This window comes from Pseudomyrmex gracilis, unplaced genomic scaffold, assembly GCF_002006095.1.
Source record: "Pseudomyrmex gracilis isolate BER0280 unplaced genomic scaffold, ASM200609v1 scaffold_72, whole genome shotgun sequence".
NCBI classification, from domain to species: domain Eukaryota; kingdom Metazoa; phylum Arthropoda; class Insecta; order Hymenoptera; family Formicidae; genus Pseudomyrmex; species Pseudomyrmex gracilis.
In genome coordinates, this window is record NW_018020656.1 from 565,063 (window position 1) to 590,036 (window position 24,974).

At 41.9% G+C, this 24,974-nt stretch overlaps 4 protein-coding genes across 4 annotated transcripts in view; 2 read left to right on the top strand and 2 right to left on the bottom strand.

Annotated features, from left to right (window-relative positions):
* Positions 1-2,526: 2,526 nt before the first annotated feature.
* LOC109854729 (endocuticle structural glycoprotein SgAbd-8-like) lies at positions 2,527-5,528 on the top strand. The gene is made up of 2 exons (XM_020428141.1): positions 2,527-2,621; positions 4,698-5,528. Exons 1-2 carry the CDS (start codon positions 2,607-2,609, stop codon positions 5,076-5,078), a joined length of 396 nt encoding a protein of 131 aa, XP_020283730.1. The 5' UTR covers positions 2,527-2,606; the 3' UTR covers positions 5,079-5,528.
* A 3,061-nt stretch (positions 5,529-8,589) lies between these two features.
* LOC109854700 (endocuticle structural glycoprotein SgAbd-8-like) lies at positions 8,590-10,303 on the bottom strand. The gene is made up of 2 exons (XM_020428070.1): positions 10,085-10,303; positions 8,590-9,651 (listed from the first exon to the last, which is right to left on the bottom strand). Exon 2 carries the CDS (start codon positions 9,648-9,650, stop codon positions 9,252-9,254), a length of 399 nt encoding a protein of 132 aa, XP_020283659.1. The 5' UTR covers position 9,651; positions 10,085-10,303; the 3' UTR covers positions 8,590-9,251.
* A 2,347-nt stretch (positions 10,304-12,650) lies between these two features.
* On the bottom strand, positions 12,651-21,518 carry LOC109854735 (endocuticle structural glycoprotein SgAbd-1-like). Its single transcript, XM_020428149.1, has 4 exons — positions 21,413-21,518; positions 15,868-16,001; positions 14,679-14,956; positions 12,651-12,915 (listed from the first exon to the last, which is right to left on the bottom strand). The coding sequence occupies exons 1-4, from the start codon at positions 21,425-21,427 to the stop codon at positions 12,911-12,913; spliced, it is 432 nt and encodes a 143-aa protein (XP_020283738.1). The 5' UTR covers positions 21,428-21,518; the 3' UTR covers positions 12,651-12,910.
* The window catches only part of LOC109854733 (maf-like protein CLL_A0561), a 17,024-nt gene continuing 8,058 nt past the window's right edge, over positions 16,009-24,974 (top strand). The window contains exon 1 of the mRNA XM_020428147.1: positions 16,009-19,624. Within this exon, the coding sequence (XP_020283736.1) occupies positions 19,589-19,624 (36 nt within the window). The 5' untranslated portion in view covers positions 16,009-19,588. The remainder of the gene's footprint in view (positions 19,625-24,974) is intronic.

Below are 24,974 nucleotides of genomic sequence, written 5' to 3' on the forward strand. Positions count from 1 at the left end.
AATCAATGGTTTCGTTATTAATTTGCGGCGCGATATTCAATGTTCGAAATCGCGGAACGCGCGTTTCAGCGCATTTGTCACGGGCGAGTGTGTCCTCGACTTTCAGAGAGAAACACACGCACACACTCATCCGCGCGCGCGCTCTTCTCTTCCCTTAGTTTTCCAATTGACGGATTACTTGAAATCAACCGCGGCTTTTCATGCATTCCAAATCGCGGCTCGTAAATGCAAATGCGCGCTCGAAGAAAATCGTTTGGATATATCGATGACGTGACTTTGTGAATCACGCGGCGCGGGTATACACGGCGCAGCAGCAGCAGCAGCAGCAGCACGGCGAGCAACTGGCATTCCTAGAGACACACGAGAATTTATTGTCGTTCTACGTGCCCCTTACATTTCCCGTAAAAGAAGAAAAACTAACGCCTATCGAGGCATAATTCACTGTTCCCCCGTCGGATTCTGTCTGGCGTTACATCGGTAATACTTCACCGATAACGCTCGACAATCAATAATGGCGCGGAAAAAAAAAATGAATGACCTTCGGCCAAAAGTAGCGAAACAAAAAAAGAAAAAAGAAAACCAGAGAGACTACAGGAGTACTATTTGTTACATCAAATAACTCCGCTAATTTTGTTTGCCACGTCAGTTGGTTATTTCCCGTACTTCGTCGATGCCGGGTTGATTCGCCGGGAATCGCTTTCTCCCGTCTTCCCGTTACACCCTCGAGTCAATATTTCTGAATTAATATCCCGGATTGTTTTTTTTTTTTTTTAGACGACTAGCTTACTGGTCGGCGCTGACGATTCGCGCGAAATATACCGTGAAATTCGCGAGACAAATATAACCTCTCTCTTCTCCCCTCTCCCCTCTCAATGCAGAATCGCATTAACATAGCTGATCGACGATATTTACTGACAATCTCAAACATCCCGATGGAATAGCATTGATTATTAATTAGATACGCATGTTAGATACGCGCATAATTCTGCAGCTTCCGGCACATGCATCGCTTTATGTCAGTCGACTCGGCTACTATCGCGTGCGCGCACGCGTATTATTACGTAATAAAAACAAGTTAATATCTATGTTGCAGAGATATTTTTGTGTCGAAAACTACGAGAGAAAAACTCAAGTTTATTTTGTTTCGCATCGTGTCAAAAACTTGCGCGCAAGTTTTTCTCCGAACTCTTCAATTGCAACAAACGGTCCAATTAGATCGAGTTTGTTACTTTTACGACAGGAAGTTTGTTTTTTGTTTCTCAAATCCGACAAGGATGAGACTACTGTACAATATTAATTACGTAATACCGCGTGCACTTTGGTTTTCTTTTTTCTTTTGTTTTAATAATTTATTTCAAACGTCAATCTGCGCGTCCCGGTTTCCTTTAATGTAAATGGCCGGACATTATATCGTCCCATATATAATTATCGGTCGATAATGAGAGATTGTCAGGTCGTTTTCGATTGATTAGAACAGACAATAGGCAGTTGCCTGTGTGTATATGTGTGCGTGCGTGTGTGTATTGCGCGCGCTTGTGTATATCCGGCGCGGTTTGTGAGCATTCTGTTTGATCTCGCGCCGCGCGCCGAATCGCTCGCGCGCGCAATTTCGACTTCGCTATTAGAAAAATTGCAGGTAAATAGCCATTTGACGAGCGCGCCCGGCTTGATTGAGTGTTTAATGACAAAGGGGATGGGGAGCGATTTATCGATTAGAATCGCGAAGCGCGTGTGTTAGCGGCGGCGCCATTGCGCGCCATTGCGCAATATTTATGCGAGTGATAGATTAATAAAACTGTCGTTTAAACAAATATCTGAAAAATGGCGAACACGGGTAATTCAATTATATCTCGCGAGACATTTAAATAATGAACAATGGTATCTGTTAAAGCCAGCGGAAGGGTGCAACGGCCAGCGCAATTCCCACACGCGTCACACGCATGCGTTGTTCGAGTTAAAACAAAAAAAAAATACAACTTTTTATTTAAAACAAAAATCAATAACAAATTTACGCGACAACAGGATCCGCGTTGTCGCGGCTCTCGATCCTCTAATCTAACCGTAACAGAGTACTCAAATACTCACGCGCGCGACTGAAAAATATGACACGCGCTGTCAGCAACAGAAGTTTTTCATTCTTTCTCGATCGCGCGAGTCTGCCGAAAAAAACCTGGGAAAAAAAAAAAAAAAAATTGGATCGCCGCGCGCGTCGTTGAAGAAACTGTGACAATTGAGCAAGCAAATCCTTTAAACGGGGACCCGATGACATTTAGCGCGCTCGGTGACATGGTGATCTCGGGGAGAAGGGGGGGAGGAGAAGTGGTGGTCTCTCCTCTTCGATGTTGACGCGAAGTGTGTGTTGTCTCTCCGCCGCCGTACCCCGCGGGCTCCCCGGCGACACACATGCACCGCCGTTAAACGCACGGATCCGTGTAAACCCCTCTGTCCCGCATTACGGCCCCGCTTGTGTGTCCCATGTGCATCGTACTCGTAACATGGTGGCCATCGAGCCCGACGGTGGTGTTGGTAATGCCTTCGGGGGTATATATACGACGAGCGCTGCGGGGCTTGATAAACACTTGCCCGTCAGCGATTTCTGCCGCAACATGTACACGTCATTGGTAAGCGTTTAATTAAGAGGAAAAAAAAAAAACTTTTGGGTGTGAGACCCGCGGATAAGGTCGGTCGACTTTTCGCGAGATAAAGTTGCGAGATTTAAAGCCCGGGTCTCGTAATCGCGCGGCGGGTTTCGTGCGCGAATTTCGACGTGCGTTTTGGAGAAGGTCCCTGTGCGCGTGACGCTCTGTGAGTTAACGTTGTTGTAAGTGACACTTTCCGATTATTCGGTGTATATATATATATATATACATATATATATATATATATATATATATATATATATATATATATATATAATATATATATATATATATATATATATATAAAATATATATATATATGTATATAGTATGTATACTCCGAGAGCTCTCCGGGACTCTCCGGAATACGGTGGGTTAGAGAACGCGCGGAGCGCGGTGGGATCGGAGGGTAAGTAGCGTGTCCTGGAGGATCGGTGGGTAAGGATATCGATCGACGCCGTCGGGATACACCCAAAATTTGTCTCTGTGTTAACGCACGCTTTTGCGTATACGAAATATCTAGAGAGAGAAACGTGTGAATCGATTTCATCTTATTTACATCTCTTTCTCAACACTGTTGATCGTCTTTTGTAATATTTTAAATATTCGCGAAACGAAATATCTAAAGAAACTAAAAAAAAAAAAAAAACTGTGAATTTATAATTAAGAGAATTATGACACTGTATTGATTTGTATTGATTTATACGTAATTGTCAACGTCGTGCAAGTTTGTTTTATTCGAGGAGCAGCGTCCGACCTAATAACGCCGATACTACCGCGATCTCTGTCATGTCTGACTCAAAACGGTATCACTACTGTGGCGTTCGGCGCCCATTGATTCGTACAGCTCTTTCTCTCTCTTTCTTTCTCTCTTTCTTGGCCGTTCTATTTAAAAATTTTGTCACGTCGTAATTATTGATAAATTACAATTTAAGTAAATTAACAAAATTCTCGGTTGCGACAAGCAAAACTCGCGATGTGATTGATTTCACATATGTTTTTCATATATTTTGGCCATACTTGTAATCATGTGCTCATGTTGCTGATTTAATCGTTGATGAAATTTTTAAACATAAAAAAATCTCCGTCACTTTTTTACTATTAATTCTGTTGCATTGTGCACACACACACACGGCGCAACGACTGAAGCTAACCATTAACGCGTTTCTGCATAAACACTTGTGCAACGTTCAAACAAGGAAGCTGACGAAAAGGCTAACGTTCGTTTGATGTTTACGCGTTTAGAAATTTACTCGGTGGCGGTTGCTGCCGCCACTAAGGTCGCTTCATTCTTCGCGTCGAAATGATGTAACTTTCGCGGCAGATGTTTAGATTTACTTTTATCGTCGCGCGCGTCATCGACACTAAATCACATTCTCGTTCGTGATCGTACACGTTTTAATCGCGAGAGATCTCATCTAATATCGACAGGCGATGGATCGATCGGTAACTCTTAGGTAGGATTTAATTGTTTTATCTCTCATCTCTCTCAAGGATAAGCGTTACTTTTACTTTCAACACTCGGATCTCACGTGAAATCTTTTGCGAATTTATTCATTGAAAAAAGTGAGTTTCTCCTAACTTTGATGCAATGGCAGATACCGCGTGCGACTTCGCAATATGTCACGTTCAAGTGATTCCGATCAATCGAAATATGAACATCTAACTTTAGTTTTTTTTTGTGCAAAATTGAAAGTCGCGTAAGTAAATATTTTAACTTGTAAAATAAACTGAAGGGAAAAACTTTGAGGTCAATCAATTGCATTTATCGCCGTGACAATAAATCTGCCATCTCTCATCAGTATCTTCTAATAACAAATCGATCGCCAAATGGTTTAATAATGACGACAGTAAATGAATTGATAATGATCTCATCATTTCTTTATATAATTTTATAAACCCAATTAGTTTTACCGCAGGAAAATGTCACATTTGCGTCAGCAATATTGACTTCGTTAATTATACGTTTTAGATTTTTATAGATTAAAGTGCACATATTTATACGATTTTTCTATCTTCTTTAAATCGTATTTTTTTTTTGTTTCGCGGTCACAACAGATAGTCTTGATCGCGCTGGCAGCCTGCGCCGCGGCAGCGCCTGCCGAGGACGTGATACCGATCGTCAGTCAAAGTCAAGAGGGTCCCAACCCCGACGGATCGTACAAGTGGAGTTACGAGACTGGCAACGGTATCAAGGCTGAGGAGGAGGGTCATGTGGAAGACGCCGGCTCCGAGAACGAGGCGATGAAGGCGGAGGGCGGCTTCAGCTACAAGAGCGACGACAACCAGCAGATCTCACTTACGTACGTCGCCGACAAGAACGGCTTCCAACCGTCGGGCGCTCATTTGCCGACCACGCCGGAAATCCCGCCATTGATACAGAAGGCACTCGAGTGGATCGCGGCGCATCCGTCCAAGGAGGACGAGAACCAGGTTTAAATCTCGCGATCGGCCGCCGCCACGATCCACAGTATGTGATCTCACGATTTCACGCAATTTGCACTAAAAACGAGAATGGAAGATGATCCACGGTACATAATCGATGATGCCGAATGATGACGATGACGATGACAATGATGATGAGTGTTGCCACACCGCCCGCGTCGCTTCTCCTCCCCTTATTTCCAAACGAAACTCGGACTGCTCTGGTTCAAATTGTTGTAAATATTTATTGTACGTCTACGATATTACATATTACATATTCATATATATATATATATATATATATATGTATTTTAATATTATATTATATTATATATAATATGTATAAGAACGTGTACCATGACCGCGTAATTAATTTACGTCGTCTGATACATGTCACGGTGCATTAAGAATAAATATTGCATCCCAAGAGAGATGTTAAACGCTATTTCCATCTCGACATATATAAACGCCCGATCTCTTCGACGAGATACACGTACGAAAATGTGTATAACCTACCTACCCACGCGGCACTTCGAAGATCCTCGAGCCGTTTCCAGGAAGGATGCGGAAAAGCGGTTTTAGAAAGCGCGGGTTAGCGGTGACGTCACATCCATCCTCGTTCCGCGAATCAAAAATTAATTCGCATCCTTTATTCCTCCTCGAGTTGCAAAATATTTTTTATATATCCATTTCTGTTAACTCCTGATCTCTCTCTCTCTCTCTCTCTCCCTCTCTCTCTCTCGGAGTTCTTAATTTATTTCCGTTGAATCAGTTGTTAGTTGCAATTTTTTACATTTCGAGGAACAGCTCTAAAAATAAACCATTGCACGCGCCGTCTCGCGCGCCACAACACAAAAGATCCCGCGGAATTACAACGTCCGGAGAGAGACTCGCTCACGATTGCGCCGTTCTGATTTACGATAGAAAGTAACATTTTACTATTATTGTAAGATTATTACATCGCTTTAAAACGCCGCAGCTGCCGCGCGTCTTTATTATTACGCGACGGACCTTGTTTCGCTATCATTAATCAATCACGCAGAGTGGACGCACACAGACAGACACGTGCGCTTTATGTAACACGTGTCGTAGGGACACCGCGAGTAACTCCAATTACGCGATCGTTTGCTACGTCGTTTAAACATCTTGACAGAGCCCGTTTGCTCAGCCATTTTCGATGTGACAGCGCTTAGATGTTTAACGCTTGGTTGCGAATGATTATTAATTAGTTGTGTGGAAGATCAAGTTTTATACGTAATATCTTAATATATTTTTTATATATTCTATATATTTTATATATTTTTTATATATTGTTATTTGTACTTCATATTAGATTTTTATTTCGCGCTTCTTCTTTTACAATTTTAACGTCATTTTTATGGATCAGCTCTAACAGATGTAGATTGTTCTCGTCATAATCGGCTTCTCATGATCCTTCATCTCGCGATCGACTCGATATTGTCGACGATCATATCCTTGTCAGAGAGATCGGTTATCTCCGGAAGAGCAATGCAAATCAAATCTTCACAGCTGTCACTTCATGTCACTCCGAAGTAGAGAGAGATAGATAGAGAGAGAGATACGCTAACATAATTTTTTCTCTCTCAATCGCTTTCATCTCTTTTGACGACTGAATCAGAAATCTGATGCCTCCTGACGGAGATTTGTTATCTCAGCGCGATGTAATACCGTCGCGATACAGAATTAACATGTCGTCGCGATGATATCGTGAATGATCTTGCTGTACGATGTCTTGTTCGCAGACTGTAGACTCATCTCGAGACTTTCTAAAAGGAGACCGTCTAGAATAAATCGAATTTGTTGACACCCGACGAGACTTCTTCTGAAAGGGTGAAGAAATCGAAACCGATTATACCGCGCATCGCTTATTCTCACTTCTGGTTGAACTTTCACCGCGGGCGGTGCGCGACATTCGTCATGTATCGCCGTTTAGCACGTGAGTCGTGTTCTAAATGTGTTACGGCAACCACGCGTAACCGCAACTTTTACATAAATCTCTTCCCGGCGCGCGAACTTTCGGTCAAATCGTTCAAAGTTTATCCCCGTAAGACGAAGAGAGAGAGAGAGAGAAAAAAAATGTGTAACCGGAAGTTCCGACGTTATATCGAAAGAGGGATTTTAAGTTTGATTCTCAATATCATAAAAATCTGATTTAAATATTTTTCGATGTTAAACTCTTACAAAAGTTGTACGAATGTCAACGAATTAACGCATTACACATAAGATAAATGTCCACGAACAAAACAAATAATAACAGAACAACAATAATAAAAATAATTATTTATATAAATATCAATTGTGACAATTTTCAATATTTTCAATATTTTTAAGATATAATTTTAATTATTAGTTTCTAACTTCGTTGTAATTATTTTTTTAACGAATGTCTAGTTTGTTTGGGATATTTACGACAATCTTTTCGGTTAACGACAATCTTTATTGCTTGCGGTTGGAGAAAGCGCGCACGATTTTACGCGAATAGTAAATTCGCGGAGCGAAAACGTGTAACCTCGCCCTCGTTTTAGCCGTGCTGTTTTGCGCCGTATTTCATAAACATTATAACAATCTCCGCGTTTGACAAAATATTAATCTGAATATGTATTAGAGGATGTGTATGCATCGGCACCGGATACATCGGCGTGATATCGTCGCGGCGACTCTCATAATGTTTATTAATAGTACCATAAATTTGATTATCCGGCCCCGATTAATTCCATCTATCGCAGTCTTATTTGCTCTCGCGATTCAACAAATATCGATTATAATCGCGCCGTCGATTCGAAATTACTGCCGCAATCAAGAAACACGATTCGCGGAATTTATAACCGAATTATGAAGCGGCCGCTTGGTATTAATTATCAAATTAAACGCGTTTGCGTACGCAACATATATGTATATATATATTTATATATACGCACATATATATGTACATATATGTATATATATATATGTACATATGTACATATATACATATATACATGCATGCACACCTTCGTAAACAATTTAGCGTAATAATTGGCGTACGCGAATATTCGCGTAGACGAGCAATCCGTGCTTGTTTACACGCTCGTTCACTTTGACGACTGCAACCATTTTGCACACCGTAAAAAAACCGACAAATAAAGCAAAATAAATTAAAAGGGGGGGGGGTATAAAAAATAGTGGAAAACAACGAAGATTGATTAAATAATTCCCGACGTATAATTCGCATTCAATCGTTTAATTCAGGTGAGGTAATAACGCGGGACACGCCGGAGTCACTACATAATTACTGTAATACGATGTGTGTATAATCCATCTGCATTGTTAATGCAAACTACTCGTGCTACGTAGAAAGCATTATGTATATTCGATATTTTTTTTATGTTAATAATAAATTCAAAACAAATATTAATTTATGAAGAATTTTTAATGAAAATTATGCGACAGATAGATGTTGTTTTTTTTGTTTTTGTCTTACACACATTTCGCTTGGTTATTTTCGTGTTTGATTGATGAAAATTATTTTCTCTCTCTCTCTCTCTCTCTCTCTCTCTCTCTCTCTCTCTCTCTATGCTTGTGAGTCTTCGGTTCTGAGAAGAGAAGTAATGTGATTGACAATGCGGCAGTGAGAATCACGCTATCACTCACTTATATAACGATTCGTCTTTCCCTTCCGCTACAATGGCCATTTCTGACCCCGATTTTCCTATTACCGCACGCACACGTGTGTGTCCCACACCCAACTTTACAAATTTGCTATTCCCACGTTCTCGCGTATAATTTACTTGCCGACTCGCGAAGTAGGTAAAGAAAGACATACGTAATGAGAGTGCATATGCGATATCTGCTTTTCACTTTACGCAGTTGCTTCTGTCGTCAAGAGACAGCGATGTATTTTTCATTTGCATTATCGAACAATTTATTTCACCACGTTAAAAGCAAACAAAGCGATTTATATGTGCGAGGAAAAATACTCCCGAGGAAAGAATAATTGCATCACACTTGTATATATTAAGTACATCACGTTTATACAAATGTTTTATACACACGATACATTTATACAACATTTATATTACATACAAATGTTTTTTTTTTGTCCGACTAATACAAATAACGGATGACTGTTCGATGCGACGTAGTTAAGGCTGAGTTAACAAAAAATAAACAATTTTTCCCATCAGCGATTTACACTCTGTTTTTCTCCTCCTTGTAAGGATGAGCGGCTATCCAATCGAGAGCGCGTTGGATGAGAGGAGGAATTTCCGGCGGAGACGGCGGGGTCGGCAGATGCGGCCCTTGGAAGGTGGCGCCGTTCTCGTCCGCCAGCCAGGCGAGATTAATTTTCTGACCGTCGGGCGCGGTCCACGAGGCCGAGCCGCGCACCTCCTCAGCTTCCTTGTCTTTCTGGCCGGTGTTTTTCTGAACGCCTTGCTCCTCGAACGTTATCCCGTTGGCGCTCTCCCACTTGAGAAAGTAACTACCGTCCGGGCTGATGTCCTGCTCCTGTCTGACGATGGCTATCGGCTCGTTCGCCGCTGATATCACCGCCGCCAGGCCCAACAGGATGATCACGCGCGGATTCATTCTATCGGATCGCATTGAGAGACGAGCAAAGAATAGATTAGAGAACTCGTTTTTCGACGGCTTTTAACACGGCTTCTAATCAGATTCTCGTCGAATTTCTTCTCGCGAAACTCGATTTGTAATTTCGCGTAACAAGCAACAATTCTCAAAGCAGCTTTTTAACGCAATTACAAAAACTGGTACACAACTTTACCCAACAACCCAACAAAGATAATACGCATAACTTTTGTTTTGGTTGCTTAATGTATATTTAACAGGTTAGAATTTTCTTGCGAAAACACACAGCGACTTTACTTACTTACGCCAAGTGATAATAGAGCAACGTAAAATGAAGAAATTTAAATAGTTTTAAACCGTACTTAAACCTCTCTTCCGGATAATTATTACCGAAGTATTATTATTACACAGTTGCAACAACGTAATTATTTACTTACTTGAGTGGAGACGTGTACAACAAGAACGACTCTTGGAAATCTTCCTCGTCAACTGCTTTTAGTTTTGTAGATATTGCATGCACGGTACTACTGACGAGTGTTTATCCGCGGCATCTTCCTTTTATATAGATAGCACAGTGCGCCCTGTACTATCGTTGGGTGTATCGCTTCAAATGCCACTCGATGATACCGGTTCGAGCTTTATTACAGGTCGGCGCATACACTATAAAAGAGAAACGCTTTTTCTTAAAACTTTTATACCGCATATTTGCAAGACACACACACACACACACTCGCCTCGGTAACTTTTATGCTTTGTATTTTACTTTATTGCGGCTGTGTCTCAGTATTATTACTAATTCAACTATATTGCTATAACATTTTGAACGTGATGCTCAATTTTTCAGATCGGCGAGGAAAAATCGCAAACGTACTCCGCACGGTGAAGGACACATGTGTGTATGCACATAATAATAATGTATAATAAATAATTTTGAAATTCAAATTACATTTTTAAGCAAAAGGTTTTCAACGCGTTATAATTATTTATGCGCGTTCTGCAAATATGCATAAACAGATGCAAAGTTCAAGTACGTTGCAAATGCGGTACGTTGTAACCTTTGAGACGCATGTTGTGTACCCACTCACATTTTTCCTCGGGATTCCTTTCGATGCGCTTAGGTGCGCTTAGATGATTTTTTTTTTTTTTTTTTTTTTTTATTGTTAACGCCCGACAGCTACGGTGCGCGTCATCTGCGATTGATCGTGTTGTAACTTTTACATACAACGAGTCCTCTTTCCGAGTCGCAATTTTCGTGTAACGCTCAATTCTTTTTGTACAGTCATTTATAATACTTTCGCAGCCGCGCGTTTTATTAAGCCATTAATTAACTTTAAACTGTCGTTGTCGGATTCTTTTTTTTTTTTTTTTTGATAAAAACTTTCAGTAAAATATAGGATTGCATGAAAGCGGTAGTGAAGTCTCGTGAATTGAGTAAATCAAATTGAATCTCCGCGCGACCGTGCAAATTTTATGAAAATTAGAAACGGTGCCAATGCATGTGACGCGAAATGTCTTGGAAGAGTTGGAATCGTATATATTTCGAAAATTCATCATGTATTTCGAGAGATTACTTGTACAATGCAAATTTGTAACAAATCATTGAATTATCGTGTCGACGACACATAAATGTGATATACTTCAACATATTCTACATTTTATTTACAGACACTTGTGATATATATATATATATATATATATATATATATATATATATTTCTAGCGTAATATTTAATACTTTCAACAAGCATGTTATATCGATCTTTCCTCAATCTGTTTCGTGTGAATTAATCGTCATACAAGAGTAAAATCACACGGAGGTCTCTTCCCGACACATTTCACATGATATAATAATATGTTTGTAAAAGTCATTGATTTTTAATAAACATTATAAGTGTTAAAACAACTTTTTTGCTGTACGCGTCGTGAGATACGTCAAACTTTTGCCTATATATTAAAGCGGAGGCATTTTAATATTAACATTTACTCAGTGCAAGATAAGCAGACTGAAAATGTACACGAAGCGAAATTGCATAATGACGATGGCGGGAAGATGCGCTCGCGCACTTTTTAACCTTTTCGTGGCTGAGCGAGCGCGCGGCACGAAAGAGGAAACATTTTTCACGCGTACTATCGTGGCTATTATTTGCATTCTGTCGTTTCGAGTTTACGGCCGGTGTGCAAAACGTAAAGACCGCAGCTTATTCTCTGCGATTTTCTTGTATTCGCGAGATTATTTGTGTATACACCAATTTTATAGACTCGCCAATTTTAAAGATTCGAAGTATCAAAATAATATATTTGAAAGTACGTGCCCTCGTTATCAAGCGTGGAAGGAAATAAGAATCTCGTAAAAATACAACAAAGGTGGAAATAGTTTATTCGATGGACTGATTTACAAAGAGAGCCTCATTTTCTCAGACTCGATAAAATTTTTATTTTGGAATAAACTCTGGGCAACAAAATAAAAAATGTCTATAAAAATATTTAAAATGATAAGTTTTGAACACGAAATAACAAAAATAAAGCTTTTACAATATAAATTTTGTATTTATTTCGTCGATTGATCGATTAATAGAGAGATAAACAATGTAACGAGTAATTTAATTTATATATATATATATATATGCATATATATTTTTTGCCAGTTAAATAATTAATTGGAAAACTATATTGTTATATTATTAGCGCGCACACACACCCACACACATACAGAATTATTGTTAAACGAGATAGAACAATGGAGTTGAGAAGGGTAAAGCGTTGAGATTACATGAAATAACAATAAAATTTCCAACTTGGGCAAAACGCTTTTATTTATATACAAAAATCACAAGTTAAGTATACATATATACTATTAACGATCGACGACGACGCGTGCAAGCGTGTTCGACAACGCGCGTGTCGTTCTCGTTTCTTACAAATGTACGGGAGGCGGGACGGGCGCGCGCCATCGGGCACGGGCGCGCCTTCCTCGAGAAACTGCTGAACAGTGCGCTTTATTTATTTTTTTTTGTTTGTTTCATCATCTATACAGGTAAGATAAAGAATTTATATCGCGATAGTATATAGCTTATTAAATACCGTTGTCTCATGCCTTGTCTTACAAGTGTGTGTGTTACGTTTTTTTTGTTTTTTGTGTATATCCTAGATTAATATACCACACTATATTTATTTTTATGTGTTTGCGTCGAAAGCTCGGGGTCGGTTCTATCCATGGCAAGCTGGCTCGGAATCAGGTCACGTTTGAGGTAAAGTTGGACTGATTAACCTGCAACAGAAAGAAATACCGGTGAGAGGGACAGTGTCTGAAATATTTAACAAAGAAACGGGGTGGTTTAGGATCGACGTAACCCGGTTACGAGTGGATAGAAAGAGAGACGGGGACGCTTTATTCTACATAACATACATAAAATATATATGTGTGCAAGCACGCGCTTGGGTGGAAATCCATGGGGATGCAATGTAATCAAAGTTTATATACAAGGGTGTATTAACCATAAAACATAGTATCCATAAATATAAACAACTATAAAATATTAAACAATACGAGGAAATGTTTCGGGTCACGTGTGTGGTTAAAGTTAAATAGAGAGAAAGGGAGAGAATTTTTTTAGATATTTCAGAATAGAAAAAACTGCGCAATTGCGGGTGTTCCCGCCGTTAACTCTCAATGTGTCTCACTTTGTTAAAAGGATCCGTTCCGGATTGCAGGCGATGGATTCGGACAGAGCTATTATCGGCGAAATATGGAGCCTTCCGGCGTCGACGGCGCGTATCTCTCTATATACGAAGTAACCCGATTTTATCTTTTAAAAGCGGTTAACGTACGTCGAAATTGTTTTCGTTTCCCTGTGCGCGCGGTCGCCACAAAGATATTTTCGGTTCACCGGTACGGGGTGAGGGGAGGGAGGAGGAGGGCGAACCGCCCGGATTCGCGAGGGTCAATTTCAATTTCGAGTTCGGGTTCCAAAGTGAATTAAACGACGGCCACAGAGCGGGGTCTCGTGAGCCGCCGTCGACTGCGCGGACAACGATTGAGTAAACTGATTTACTCCTCTCTGGCCACCGGTTTGTCAGAAACACACAGAGGAATGAGAGAACGTCACTTAACGCACAGGAAGATTTAAATGGTTGCTTGAATCAAAACGGATTACCGCGATATAACGCGGCGATTGAGAATCATCCGATGTACGTAAATCAAATTTTCGCGACGCGTGGGATCTGTTCCCGTTTTTTTTACCGCCACTTTATCTTCGAAAGTCGTGTGCGTTTCGTCGTGCGCGATGTAATTCGATTAATGTCAATGCGCTCTCTCTCTCTCTCTCTCTCTCTCTCTCTCTCTCTCTCTCTCTCTTTTTTTCTCCCTCTCAGACGTACATGTACGCGACGACCAAATTTTAGCAGAAAAATCCGTGTGCTTTATCAAACCGTCTACTCCGGATAAAGGCGAACTCTTCCAATTACGAAATCAATTAAACTTCTGGTTTTACGGAAGAATTTTTTTTTTTTTAATAGAATTTTCATTTCTACGATGCATCAATTGTGTCTCACACACGATTGTACGAATAACATCTCCCTCGCGGATTGCAAGTGCCGCAAGTACACATTGTCCAAATTAAAGTCGCGGGAGAACGACTTTGTGTGTTGTGATTATTAATCTTTGCTAATTACATTTCCCGAACACGCGAAATATTGCGCATTGTTTCGCATGATATTTACGCTCTCGCCAACATTGTTTCGCGAAAGTATGTCGTTAAACAGAAATTTGTTTATTTAGTTTTGCGTTGCACATAAGGATTTATTTACGCAAATATATTTGTGGGAAATGCCGCGCGCGCGTCTCTTTATCGCGTTGAGCACATTCGTGTGTGAAATATAATTTAAAAGCGCGCGCGCGTGTGTGTCGCACTTGTGCAACGAAATATTCAGCGAAACTTAAAAATAAAATTTCAAAAAATAATTCAGAATGTGAGAATTCGAAGATATTAAATTTTTCATTATATTTCTCATTTTAACGCGAATTTCTCTCACCTCTTCCCGGTGGTGGTCTCTGACCGCCGTCATCTTCCTCGGGGTGAGCGGCGTTCCATTCGAGCGCCCTTTGGATTTCCGGCGGGATGGGCGGCGCCGTGGGGATGTGCGAGCCCTGCACTTGGAAGCCGTTCTCGTCTGCTAACCACGTGATGCTGACCTGTTGGCCGTCCGGCGCCACGTACGAATCCTGTCCCTGCGAGACCACCGGCGTCTCGTTGTCTACATTTTTCGGCTGGCCCGACTCCTGATGACTAATACCGTTGCTAGTCTCGAAGCTGCGCGAGAGAAACGAGCGAAATCGATATAAAACAAATTACACAGAACAAACAAAATGTAAAAATATCTTTCTCGTTACTCGCTTTTATACGCGGCAGTATAAAACATGTTAAAAATTATAATTCATATGAAACGTACGTCGCGCAACAGAAAAATTCTCTGATTAACTTTATCGAAGAGTGCGTTTCTGCTGATAAAAAAAAAGTCAAGTTACTCTGTACGAATAAATTGACATTTTAGTAACTCAATCGAGCTGTAACATAGCCAACAAATCGTATTGTCACTACAGCGCGCGATGGAATTTCGAGGAATGCAATTTGCAATTCGCATGAAGAAATGTGGATTTAAACAGACTTTGGGTGAGTCGAGGTGTGAAGAAGAAAAACAGACACATCACAGAGAAGACAAGTTCTCAAGCGCGGTAGCGCCGCAACTCCTCCCACTCGCGTCACATAACAATAGGAGTTATGCAGTAGACAAACAGTCGTGGGCGACAATTGGCAGTCGCGCGAATAAGCCGGTGTCATCGGCTATCTTTGCGCGAGCATATTACGCAGGTGCCGACCTTCTCCCGGTATCTCCATTGTCTTCCTCGTCTGTTTACGACCGCGGTAGGCGAAAAGGATGCGAATGTTTTTGTGGGTGTAACGCGCGTCACGTTCGCAAATGTTACAAAGATTTTTTTTTTTTTTTTTCGAAGACGATGTTATTGATTTGCTAAAATGACGACGGATGTATCGATGACGGTGCGACTTCTCCTTCATCGTTGGAAAAAGATCTCGATAAGACGATTATCCAACATGGTTATATGCTCGTTTAACAAATCCCGACGATTATTTTTTGAATATAAAAAAGAACAACAAAATACATTAAAAATATGTTGAAAAAAAAAATATTGCAATACACTTACTTGTTGACGTAGTTGCCGTCGAAATTGACTTCCAATTGTTGAGAGGTAATTACCGCATCCTTATCCGCGCCACCTGACGGTCTTTGTGGTGCGCTTAACGTACCCGTCGTACAGAGTACGACCGCCACTAACACCTGTTAACAAATTTTTCCACATTAGGGAGTTACTTAGCGACACTTTATTTTTTGTTTTATAATAAAAAATCTCTTCTATATTAAAAATTATCCTCTAAATAAACGAGATATTTAAAATAAAGTTCCATCGTCAATGAGAACGCGAGGTCTCCGTTGATAGAGCGGCGCTTTGTCACAGCTGGAACTTGCGGAATTTAAACTCATCGCGCTTCGCGAGCGCGAAAAATCTCGCCGTTACCTCACGTCGCGCGCGCGCGCGTAATGTCGGTTTAATGTCTCAATGCTGGCGGACCGTAAATGCGCGCGAGCGACGTTTTATTATCGCGTCGAAAACGAAAATAATCTTCACGGTAGTCCCGACGACGGGTAACCCGTATATTACAGAGAAAACCGTGAAATATATTCTTTCGCGCGGAGAAATGAACGAAAACAAAGAATTCGTCTCACTTGTTAGTCGCACGCTGAAAAAGCGTTCACCTTTCTCGACACGACCTTAAACCCCCCCATTGACTCTTTGAAGAATCCTTCGAATTTCATCGGTATTACACCGATAATTCGCGATGCAAAAGTGGAAGATTGCGATCGAGATTGCGCCTAGGCGTACTTTCGAGTTCGTGTCGCGAGAGAGAATAAAAGGTAAGATTCGACACACACAACAATGGGTCGTAGCCGGTCCTCGAACAAAACCTTTCGGCTCGCTCAAATATTCATAGAATTCGTGAAAGTACACGCGAAATAGGTCGATTCTGTGTGTATATATATATGTGTGTATATATATATATATATATACGTGGCTGGGCACGGTTGCAAAGGGCAATCTAACTCGAGGACGATAATGCTTAGAAACTGCACGGCGCGGTTACGTCAGTTGCAAATGACATTATGAAATACGGCGTGTAATGACAGGACGAAAGTGGTGTCGAGCATTCGCGCGCGCGCCCCGTTTTTCTCCACATGAAGTGAACGTCACGCTCGAACTTCGTCCGGATCTCTGTCTAACCGGAATGTCAAAAATGTCAATCGCTTCGCGATATTCGCGCCTCTATTTTTTTTTTTTTGTTTTTTGTTTTTTGAACTTGGAATTTTTTCGCGTAATTGCATTACGCGCACTTTTGGCGACAAAGCGCGACGGGAACTGTCAAATAAAATTAAAACAGATCGAACAATCGACGCGAGGGTGTTACTCGCGTCACGCCCGCCGTGCGAAAGATATCATTTTCGTCCGCGCGGATTCGCAAATTTTGACCGTTCACGCGGTCAATTTCAATTAATAATAAAACGGGTCTCTCTGCGGATTTGCGAGCCGAGTCGGATCAGATTTTTTGATCAAAACACCCGACGAGCGCACGCGCGCGATGAACAAAACGCGCGCATCAGTAGAATCGTTTCGATTGATTTCCCGTTAATCGAGCAACGAGCGATTAAAGAGCTCGCTCCGGAGCTGTCACGTGTAATTTACAATAGTTCGTGATTCTCTCGTTCATCCGCGTTAATCAACCGATAGGAAAGGCGCGCACATACTCGCGCAATTTGGCCACCGTCAAAATGTAAAAGCGACGGAATGATTCATTTAAATCTTTCTCGGAAATCGCTTCTCTCTGACGGTTCGCGACACGTGCGACTGTCTTCTTCAAAAAGTTCTTTTATTCAAATTTAAAATCGCATCCTCGTTACAATATCTTCTCTCTTGGAAAGATTAAAATCGTACTTTCTTGCGAATAAGAGTTCGAGGGAGCAATTAAAATTGTTTCGCAAAAACTCGCCAAGCCAAGAGAGTAAAGTTTGATACTTTCATTTTTCTCATCTCCACCGCAAGAGGAGAAAGATCGATACTTTTACGGCGAGGAGCGCAACTTCTACCCAGCCCCTTCTCTGTGTGTCAGATAATGCGCGAGAGTCTCTTCATTCGCAAGAAATCTACTTATGCAAAACACGTCCGATATCGGGGATCGACATTTCCTTTCCCGTTAGCCAGTCAACCGGAGATCGGTTAATTGCCTCTCGATATGCGCGCGATTTCGAGGGAGCCAGAAGGCCGACGTTTGTTAACGATCGCGTTGTTACGAGACGCGTTTCTCAAGGCACACACACCGCTCAAAGGCGCATCTCTGATTTTCTTCTTTTTTTTTTTCTTCTCTCCGAGATCGGTTGCGAACATCGCGGGATCGTTTCACGCCTCGTGGTCGCGTAATCTTTATCTCGGCAAACAAATCGTTATCTAAAAAAGAATGCTAATTGATCGGGCAAGCCCGTTATTAAGAGACCGGGACGAGGTAAATCTTGCCGCGTGTTGCCGGCAGAGAGCGACGAAAATTACAGCGTTTTAATGACGGCGTCGTGTCGAGCCGCCGGTTTCTGCGTGACGTGCAATAACCGCCGCGAATTATGGAGAGAGAGAGAGAGACGAAAACAATGCGCAATTTGTCTCTTCCACATAAAAGAGACAGCGGGTTAGGAAGCAATTCTTGACGAAGTCGCGCGTTAGCACAGTGGGAGAGATCGTGCGATATGTAACCCGTAAAGCTGAAAAGTAACTTCGATCTTTCGTCAAACAGAACGTGAATGCGATCGAAGTTTCATCCTCGGGCGAGAATCCCGTTGAGTTTTATCTGAAGGTTCAATTTGTTGTAACAATCGAGATAATCGGGAGACTTGCATCTCGTATAAAAATAACTGACAACCACTGGCGCGAAGTAATATTCTCGCGAAGGGGAAACCGATCGTGTTGGAAAATAATAAAATATTATTAGCGGCGAGATCGCGGCGAGGTGGAAATCTTTGCGCGTATCGCCGATATTACTTTCCTATATACGCGCTCGCGATGGGGGGCTGACATTGAGGATTCCGATTTCAATGACGCTCTCCTGACGTCGAGGCAGGAATGCCGCACGGATGTGCATTTCCGTTTCGTATACCGCGGAATACCTATGCGAAATCGCTCGTTCCGCAATGTATCGCGCGCAAATACACACGTAAACGCGATGCGTATTTGGGAATTTACATTTCCAAACGTAAATGCGATGTAAATAAAATGTTCACCTCAATAACGCGAGCGGGGAGCAAATAATGTCTGTATACATATTTTGTCGGAGATAATTCGTGTAATTAATAATTAATCACACGAGCGGTAACGCGATAAATGTGTCATCTCGCAAATTTCGAGTCGGGTCGCCTCGACGCGTGTCGAAGTTCTAAAACGGAGAGAGAGAGAGAGAGAGAGAGACGCGCGAATATTACCATTCGTAAGGAAGATGACGTAACTTCGTCTCTCAAGTGTTCTCATTCATTATCGGCAATTATATTCCGCAATTTCATATTTTATGCGCGCGCCACGTATCGCGAACGACGCACGTAGCGTATTTACAAACGATATTGTCTGTTGAAATTGTTATTACAATCGCAACCCTCTTACGAGCCACGAAGCCGCGTGTCCCGCATCGGGGACACATTAGAGTGTCGTCGCGTCTTGGCATAAACTGGGGATCATTAGGAGCAACACAACAACCTCGAATTAGACGGCGGAGGAGAAGAAGCGGCACGACGACGGTGGCGCGTTGCAAAAAAAGGATGAAGAAACCGCGCGAGTCATGTGCGACAACAAGTGGCGCGAGATGACGACGCTTGTAAGTGCAACGACGAATGCGCTATTATTATTATTATTATTATTATTATTAGTTTTAAAGTTCGTCTACTAAGCGTCGCTTAATTCAATCTCGATTGGGGAATTCACGACGAGCGTTAACATCCTCATTATTATGCCGTATTAAATCTGGTTGTCTGATTCTAATCTCACGCCTCACGTGTCTTGTACAGAATCCAACGCGGGGGATTTCTCGCGCTGAATGCGAGAGATGAGGTCCTGGTTGCCGCGCGCGTATCTCTCGTGAGATGGGTGCGCGCGAATTTGTGAAATGTCTATTTTTTTTTTTTTTTTTGCGCGCGCGCGATACAAGCCGTTTCCGCTAAATACTGAGATACTTCCAGCGATATTCGCGCGCAACATATTTTTCTACTCGATATTTGTACTCGCACGAGCGCAAGAGCGAGAGAAAAATATACGCGCGGAATATGTGACTTATGTGAAAAGACGCGCCGGCATATTTTCACCGAACGTCGAACGGAGTCATTTCGGAGTTTTAAAGAATTTCTTCGGATTCGCGTTCTTGTGTGTGTGTGTGCGATATATGTTGCGCGAGACTACGGTATAGGCGATAGGTCTCTTGCTCTTTGCGCGATAGCGCGTACGGCGTATTTCATATTTACTTAATATACGACAACGTATCGGAAAAATTGCCGAAGTCGCACAAAGTTTATCGGTTCATTTCCGCGAACGGCTTCTCGTGAAAAATTCTGCTGATATCGAAGCCGTGTGTGCGCGCGCGCGCGCCAAAGTGAAGATCCGAATGGCGTTTAAATTTATTTTCCCGAAGCGCAGAACGGCTAGACGCGAATAAATGCGCGGGAGGTCTCTTTTCTCGCGATATAACTCGCTGAAAAAGCGATCTAACGTTCCGCCCATTATCGGTAACTACACGCAATGCGCGAAACGAGCGATTTGCGAACGAGCTGTCCCGTCGCGTACGCGTCCAATTTCCCTCGAAATTATGAGACTCACACGCGCGTTATCTCTGAGTGTGCGCGTTCGACCGATAGCGAATATTTTTAGCGCGAACAAGATCTCGCGACACACAACAAGTATTGCGTCTGACTCTTTTTTTTTTTTTCTTCACGCGAGATACAAAAATATCACACGCAAGCGTTTTCGAAACTGCGTAAAACCGTTTTCGTTTAATTAACAACCGATAAGTTTATCGCGGCCAGACTTAGTCCCGTTGCGTAAAGTCCGTCGCCTTGCTGCGCGTTTCCGGCAGAGTTCGGCGTTAATTACACAAGTGTATATACACACACACAACATGAAAAGAGAAACGCGCAATGAAAACTTGCGCAACGCGACGTCGCGAACGTCGTCTCACCGAAATGTCATCTCGCAGCCGACAAATCGCACACGCGAGCAAGCGAGCGAGCGAGCGAGCGAGATCTGAGGGCGTCCGACTTACGCTAATCACGTGACAGCGGGACATCTCTTTGGCCCCGGAGGGACCTGACATTCGTCCGTTACCTAACGCGCGTCGTTTCTCTCGCGAATGCGGTTCAAGCGCGCATGATAGATGAGTCGAAATTTCCGAGGCGAGAACGACCCGTTCTGTCTCTCGTTTGCGCGACGTTTACTCACGGCGAAAAGAAGGTACGTATGTACGCGCGGACGATAAGAGACCGACAGCTCCGTCGGAAGCGAGTAATCTCGAGAGAGAGAGAGAGAAAGAGAGAGAGAGAGATAGAGACGAGAATCGACTATCGCGCGCCCGTGTCGCGAGGTGTCGGCGAGTTGCGTGTGTTGCGCGCACACCTACCTTAATAGTATACATAATCTCTCTGTCACAGTAAGCGCCGACGATCAGAAGAGCTTGCTTGAGATGCAGATGGGTTGGTGGTACTTGTGCTTCTTCGTCAGACGCTTCGGCTCTTTATATACGCGACGATGCCAACGTGGTGCAGTGAAAGGGGTCATCCCTGCCCTCTCTTCACAATACACTTCTTCTTCTGACCAGTGCATCTTCGGAAAAATGTCCGAGATGAATCAGGAGTGGAGACTCCGTTCGTATTTCTCTTTTTTTTTTTTTTTTTTTTTTTNNCNCTCNCACACTCGCCGATCTTACTCCACCTCCGCTCCTCCTCCTCGCGTCCGGCCACGTGAACGATCGGAGATTGATTCTGGCATATTTCTCGTTACATCCGGTCCGCGTTCTTTTCCGAGAAATTAGTTCAGAGAGAGAGAGAGAGAGAGAGAGAGAGAGAGATGGAGAGAGATTCGTTGTAAATTGAAAAAAAAATTCTAATCGTCGCGGTTTTTATCAAAAGACGTATTTCAACGATCCTCTTTATTTTTAACTTTAACGTTTTATTGATACAATATCCTCAATTTGACAGTGATTCATCTCTTTTAAGAATTTTATTACTTTTTTTTTACTGAAGACCAAATACTCAAAGGTCAGAGTGTCTTAGTGTCACGTTTGAAGAAGATTACGAATAGACACTTGCGCAAAAAACCAGCGCGCTCGGCTCTTTTCATTTATCTTTCAAAACTTTGTGGAAGCTGTAATTTTATTTAAAATTTTTTCTTTTTTTTTTTCAGTAAAACCAACAATGCAGAAACTCGAATCTCTTCTATGACGTGACACGTAGACCTAATATCTCTCGACAAAAGAAAGACACACGATCTATCAACAATTTGACGTGTCAATATAAAATAATAGAAACACTTCGAAGTTGCTTTATTCGCGACGATGACGAGTGCAAAAATATGTAATGATTTATCAGTGCGTTCGTTGCATTTAGCGAATATAAACTCGATATTGCTTCTCTATATCGAGTTGAAACGTAGCGACGGAAACGCTTTGACGTTCATTCGATCGCGATTCTGCGAAGTGGAGCAAAGTGCATCGGGCCCGGCCGTCGGATGCGTGCAGGGATGCAATGTCTAGGTCGATTACAGGCCGCATCGCGCTACGGCGGCTGGTGTAACGTTGCGGTGGCGATTTCCTCGCACCATTCATAACCTCCGCGACACGTAGCACGATAGTGCGTTAGGATAATGCATGTACACGGGAAGCGCATATTTTATGCGCTCGTGTCAAGTCGCTGATAAGCCGCTTGTTGAATTTCTCCTATACAAATGATAATCCCGCAGCGCGTGAATACACACACACAGACACACGACATACAATATTTGTGTATATTTCATTGATTGTGACATTTCGTGTTTATTTCGCTCGCACATATGTACGTCTTACACTACGTACGAACGTTTATAATATGTGATGTAACAGTCTCATGTACTTGTATCAGTATTTTAAATTGCGCGTTTGCATACGTATGTGTTTTAATTGCTTTGTTAAAAAATATCGCGCGATACGCTCGTTTAATTTAATTAACACTTTCTTTTCCTCTGTATCTTTCCATCTTTTTTGCAAATCTTACGGTCGAGCATTTCTTTTTTTTTTTTTTTTAGGTCATTTGTGACATCATCGTGTAACGTCATGTTGTAAGAGCACGGCGAAAACAACTTGCCGTTTTCAGAAATCGCAGAAATCGAAAAGATTATTGCGCAGTACACCACACTGCTCGCGCATCATCATCATCTCGCGTCGTACACACATTCCTGGAAATCGAAATAACTTCGCGTTCGGGGACGGGACAAATCTCGTTTCGATATGCGCGCAATGATCGCGCGCGCGCATATCGAAACATTATCCATTTCTTTTTGCAACAACAACGCGCTGAATCCACGAGCTTGACCTTTGCGATCGCTATCGGCTACTTTCGACTTTTATGATTGTTGCCAGATCGTAAATCCGCGATTAGATTACCGAGAAAAGCACAATGAGCGTAGCGACAAATTGTAAAACGGCTTCGTAAACGATTTCTCTCGCAAGATTCGCCGAAGTCGATTTGCACATTAGTTGTTTTGTTTTTCTCAGCAACACATCGCGTTATCTTACTGCTTGTTTTTTTTTTTTTTTAATCTGAAAACATTTCCGGAAACTGTTAGTGCCACGTCTTCGCATGTTTGTTGCAACTCATTTTTTATTTACAACCAGCAGATAGATTTAAAATCGATACGAGCCGATGAATGCAAATGAATTTTTTAAACGTGTAAATTTAATACACACCTGGCAATTCAAATTGATTTTAATTCACAAATTCATCCAAGACGCTTATAGATTTGCATCTTGATATAAATTATTCATTTTACTCCCCTGTGAAAAAAATTGGAAAAAAAATCTATTGCGAAGAGACGCCTTGACCAATTTACTTATATTTTCTAAATTAAATTTATTGCGTGTGAAAAAGTTTACATCAAGTTGCGAAAATTAGACGAATACAATTAACATTTAGCAGCCTATTTTTTTTTCTTCTCATAGTTGCAATACCAAAACACACTTGGTCTCAAAACTGTTCGTTCAACCCTGACATTTGGTGTCGAAAAGTCAGCTGATTTACAAACATACTCGCCGCGATTCAGTTTTTTGTTACACCGATGCACAACACATCGCACAGTCCTTGAAACGAATTACGTCGAGGAGTTACGCGACGACGCATTTCTCGAGATCGTCGGAGGAATTGAGAGAGCGCGAGATTGCGAGTCCGCAATCGCAAGAATCGAGGGTAGTCGTTCGATTTCCCCGAGTGGTATAACCATCCGTTTCGACTTTTATCGTACGTAATTAGAGCTACGTTACGTTGCTCATATACGGGAGCTGCGCCCTTTCACCGCCGCCGCCGCCGCCGCTGGTGAGAGATTCACGATTTCGCGATCCGGCTTTTTGACATTTTCGTAACGACTCGCGGTGATGATAGTGCGAGAGAACGCGCGCGCGTGGGCGTGTTGGCGGTCTTCGCCGATCGTCTCCGCTCGCACGCTGCTCTCGAACGTTTTCTTTCGTCGAATCAGCTCAGTTTTTCTCGGAAGAACTCGCAACAATAGAGAAATGTGAAGAAACTCGATGGAAATTGGCGAAATTTAATTTATACAAAGTTGCGTTTAACAAAAACTAACAATAGTATTCTTCAAAACTCAAAACAAAAAAACTTATTAACTCACAGAAATGAGCTTTAATAGGCGAGCGGCAGCTTTACAAGACTCTCGAGTTCTCAAGGAATCGGAGATGAATAAGTTTTTTGCTACATGTCGCGGTTACTCTTGGAGAGTTTAATTCCGACTCTTACATAAAAATGAAGTTACATTCGATATCGATTTAATCCCCGATAATAGAATGAATTATCCTTTAATCTTCCGATTTTAACGATCGCGGGGATTTGCTAATTTCGAGGTTGCAATTGTGGCGCAGCTGAATATTCTCTCGAACGATTATTATTGTGTATATATGTATATATATATATATATATATATAT

Excerpts from the sequence above, each read along its gene's own strand:
- LOC109854700 (XM_020428070.1), bottom strand. The coding sequence starts at position 9,650 with ATGAATCCGCGCGTGATCATCCTGTTGGGCCTGGCGGCGGTGATATCA.
- LOC109854735 (XM_020428149.1), bottom strand. Across the intron at positions 14,957-15,867 it reads GACGGCAACTACGTCAACAA|CTTCGAGACTAGCAACGGTA; the intron begins GTAAGTGTATTG and ends TCTCTCGCGCAG.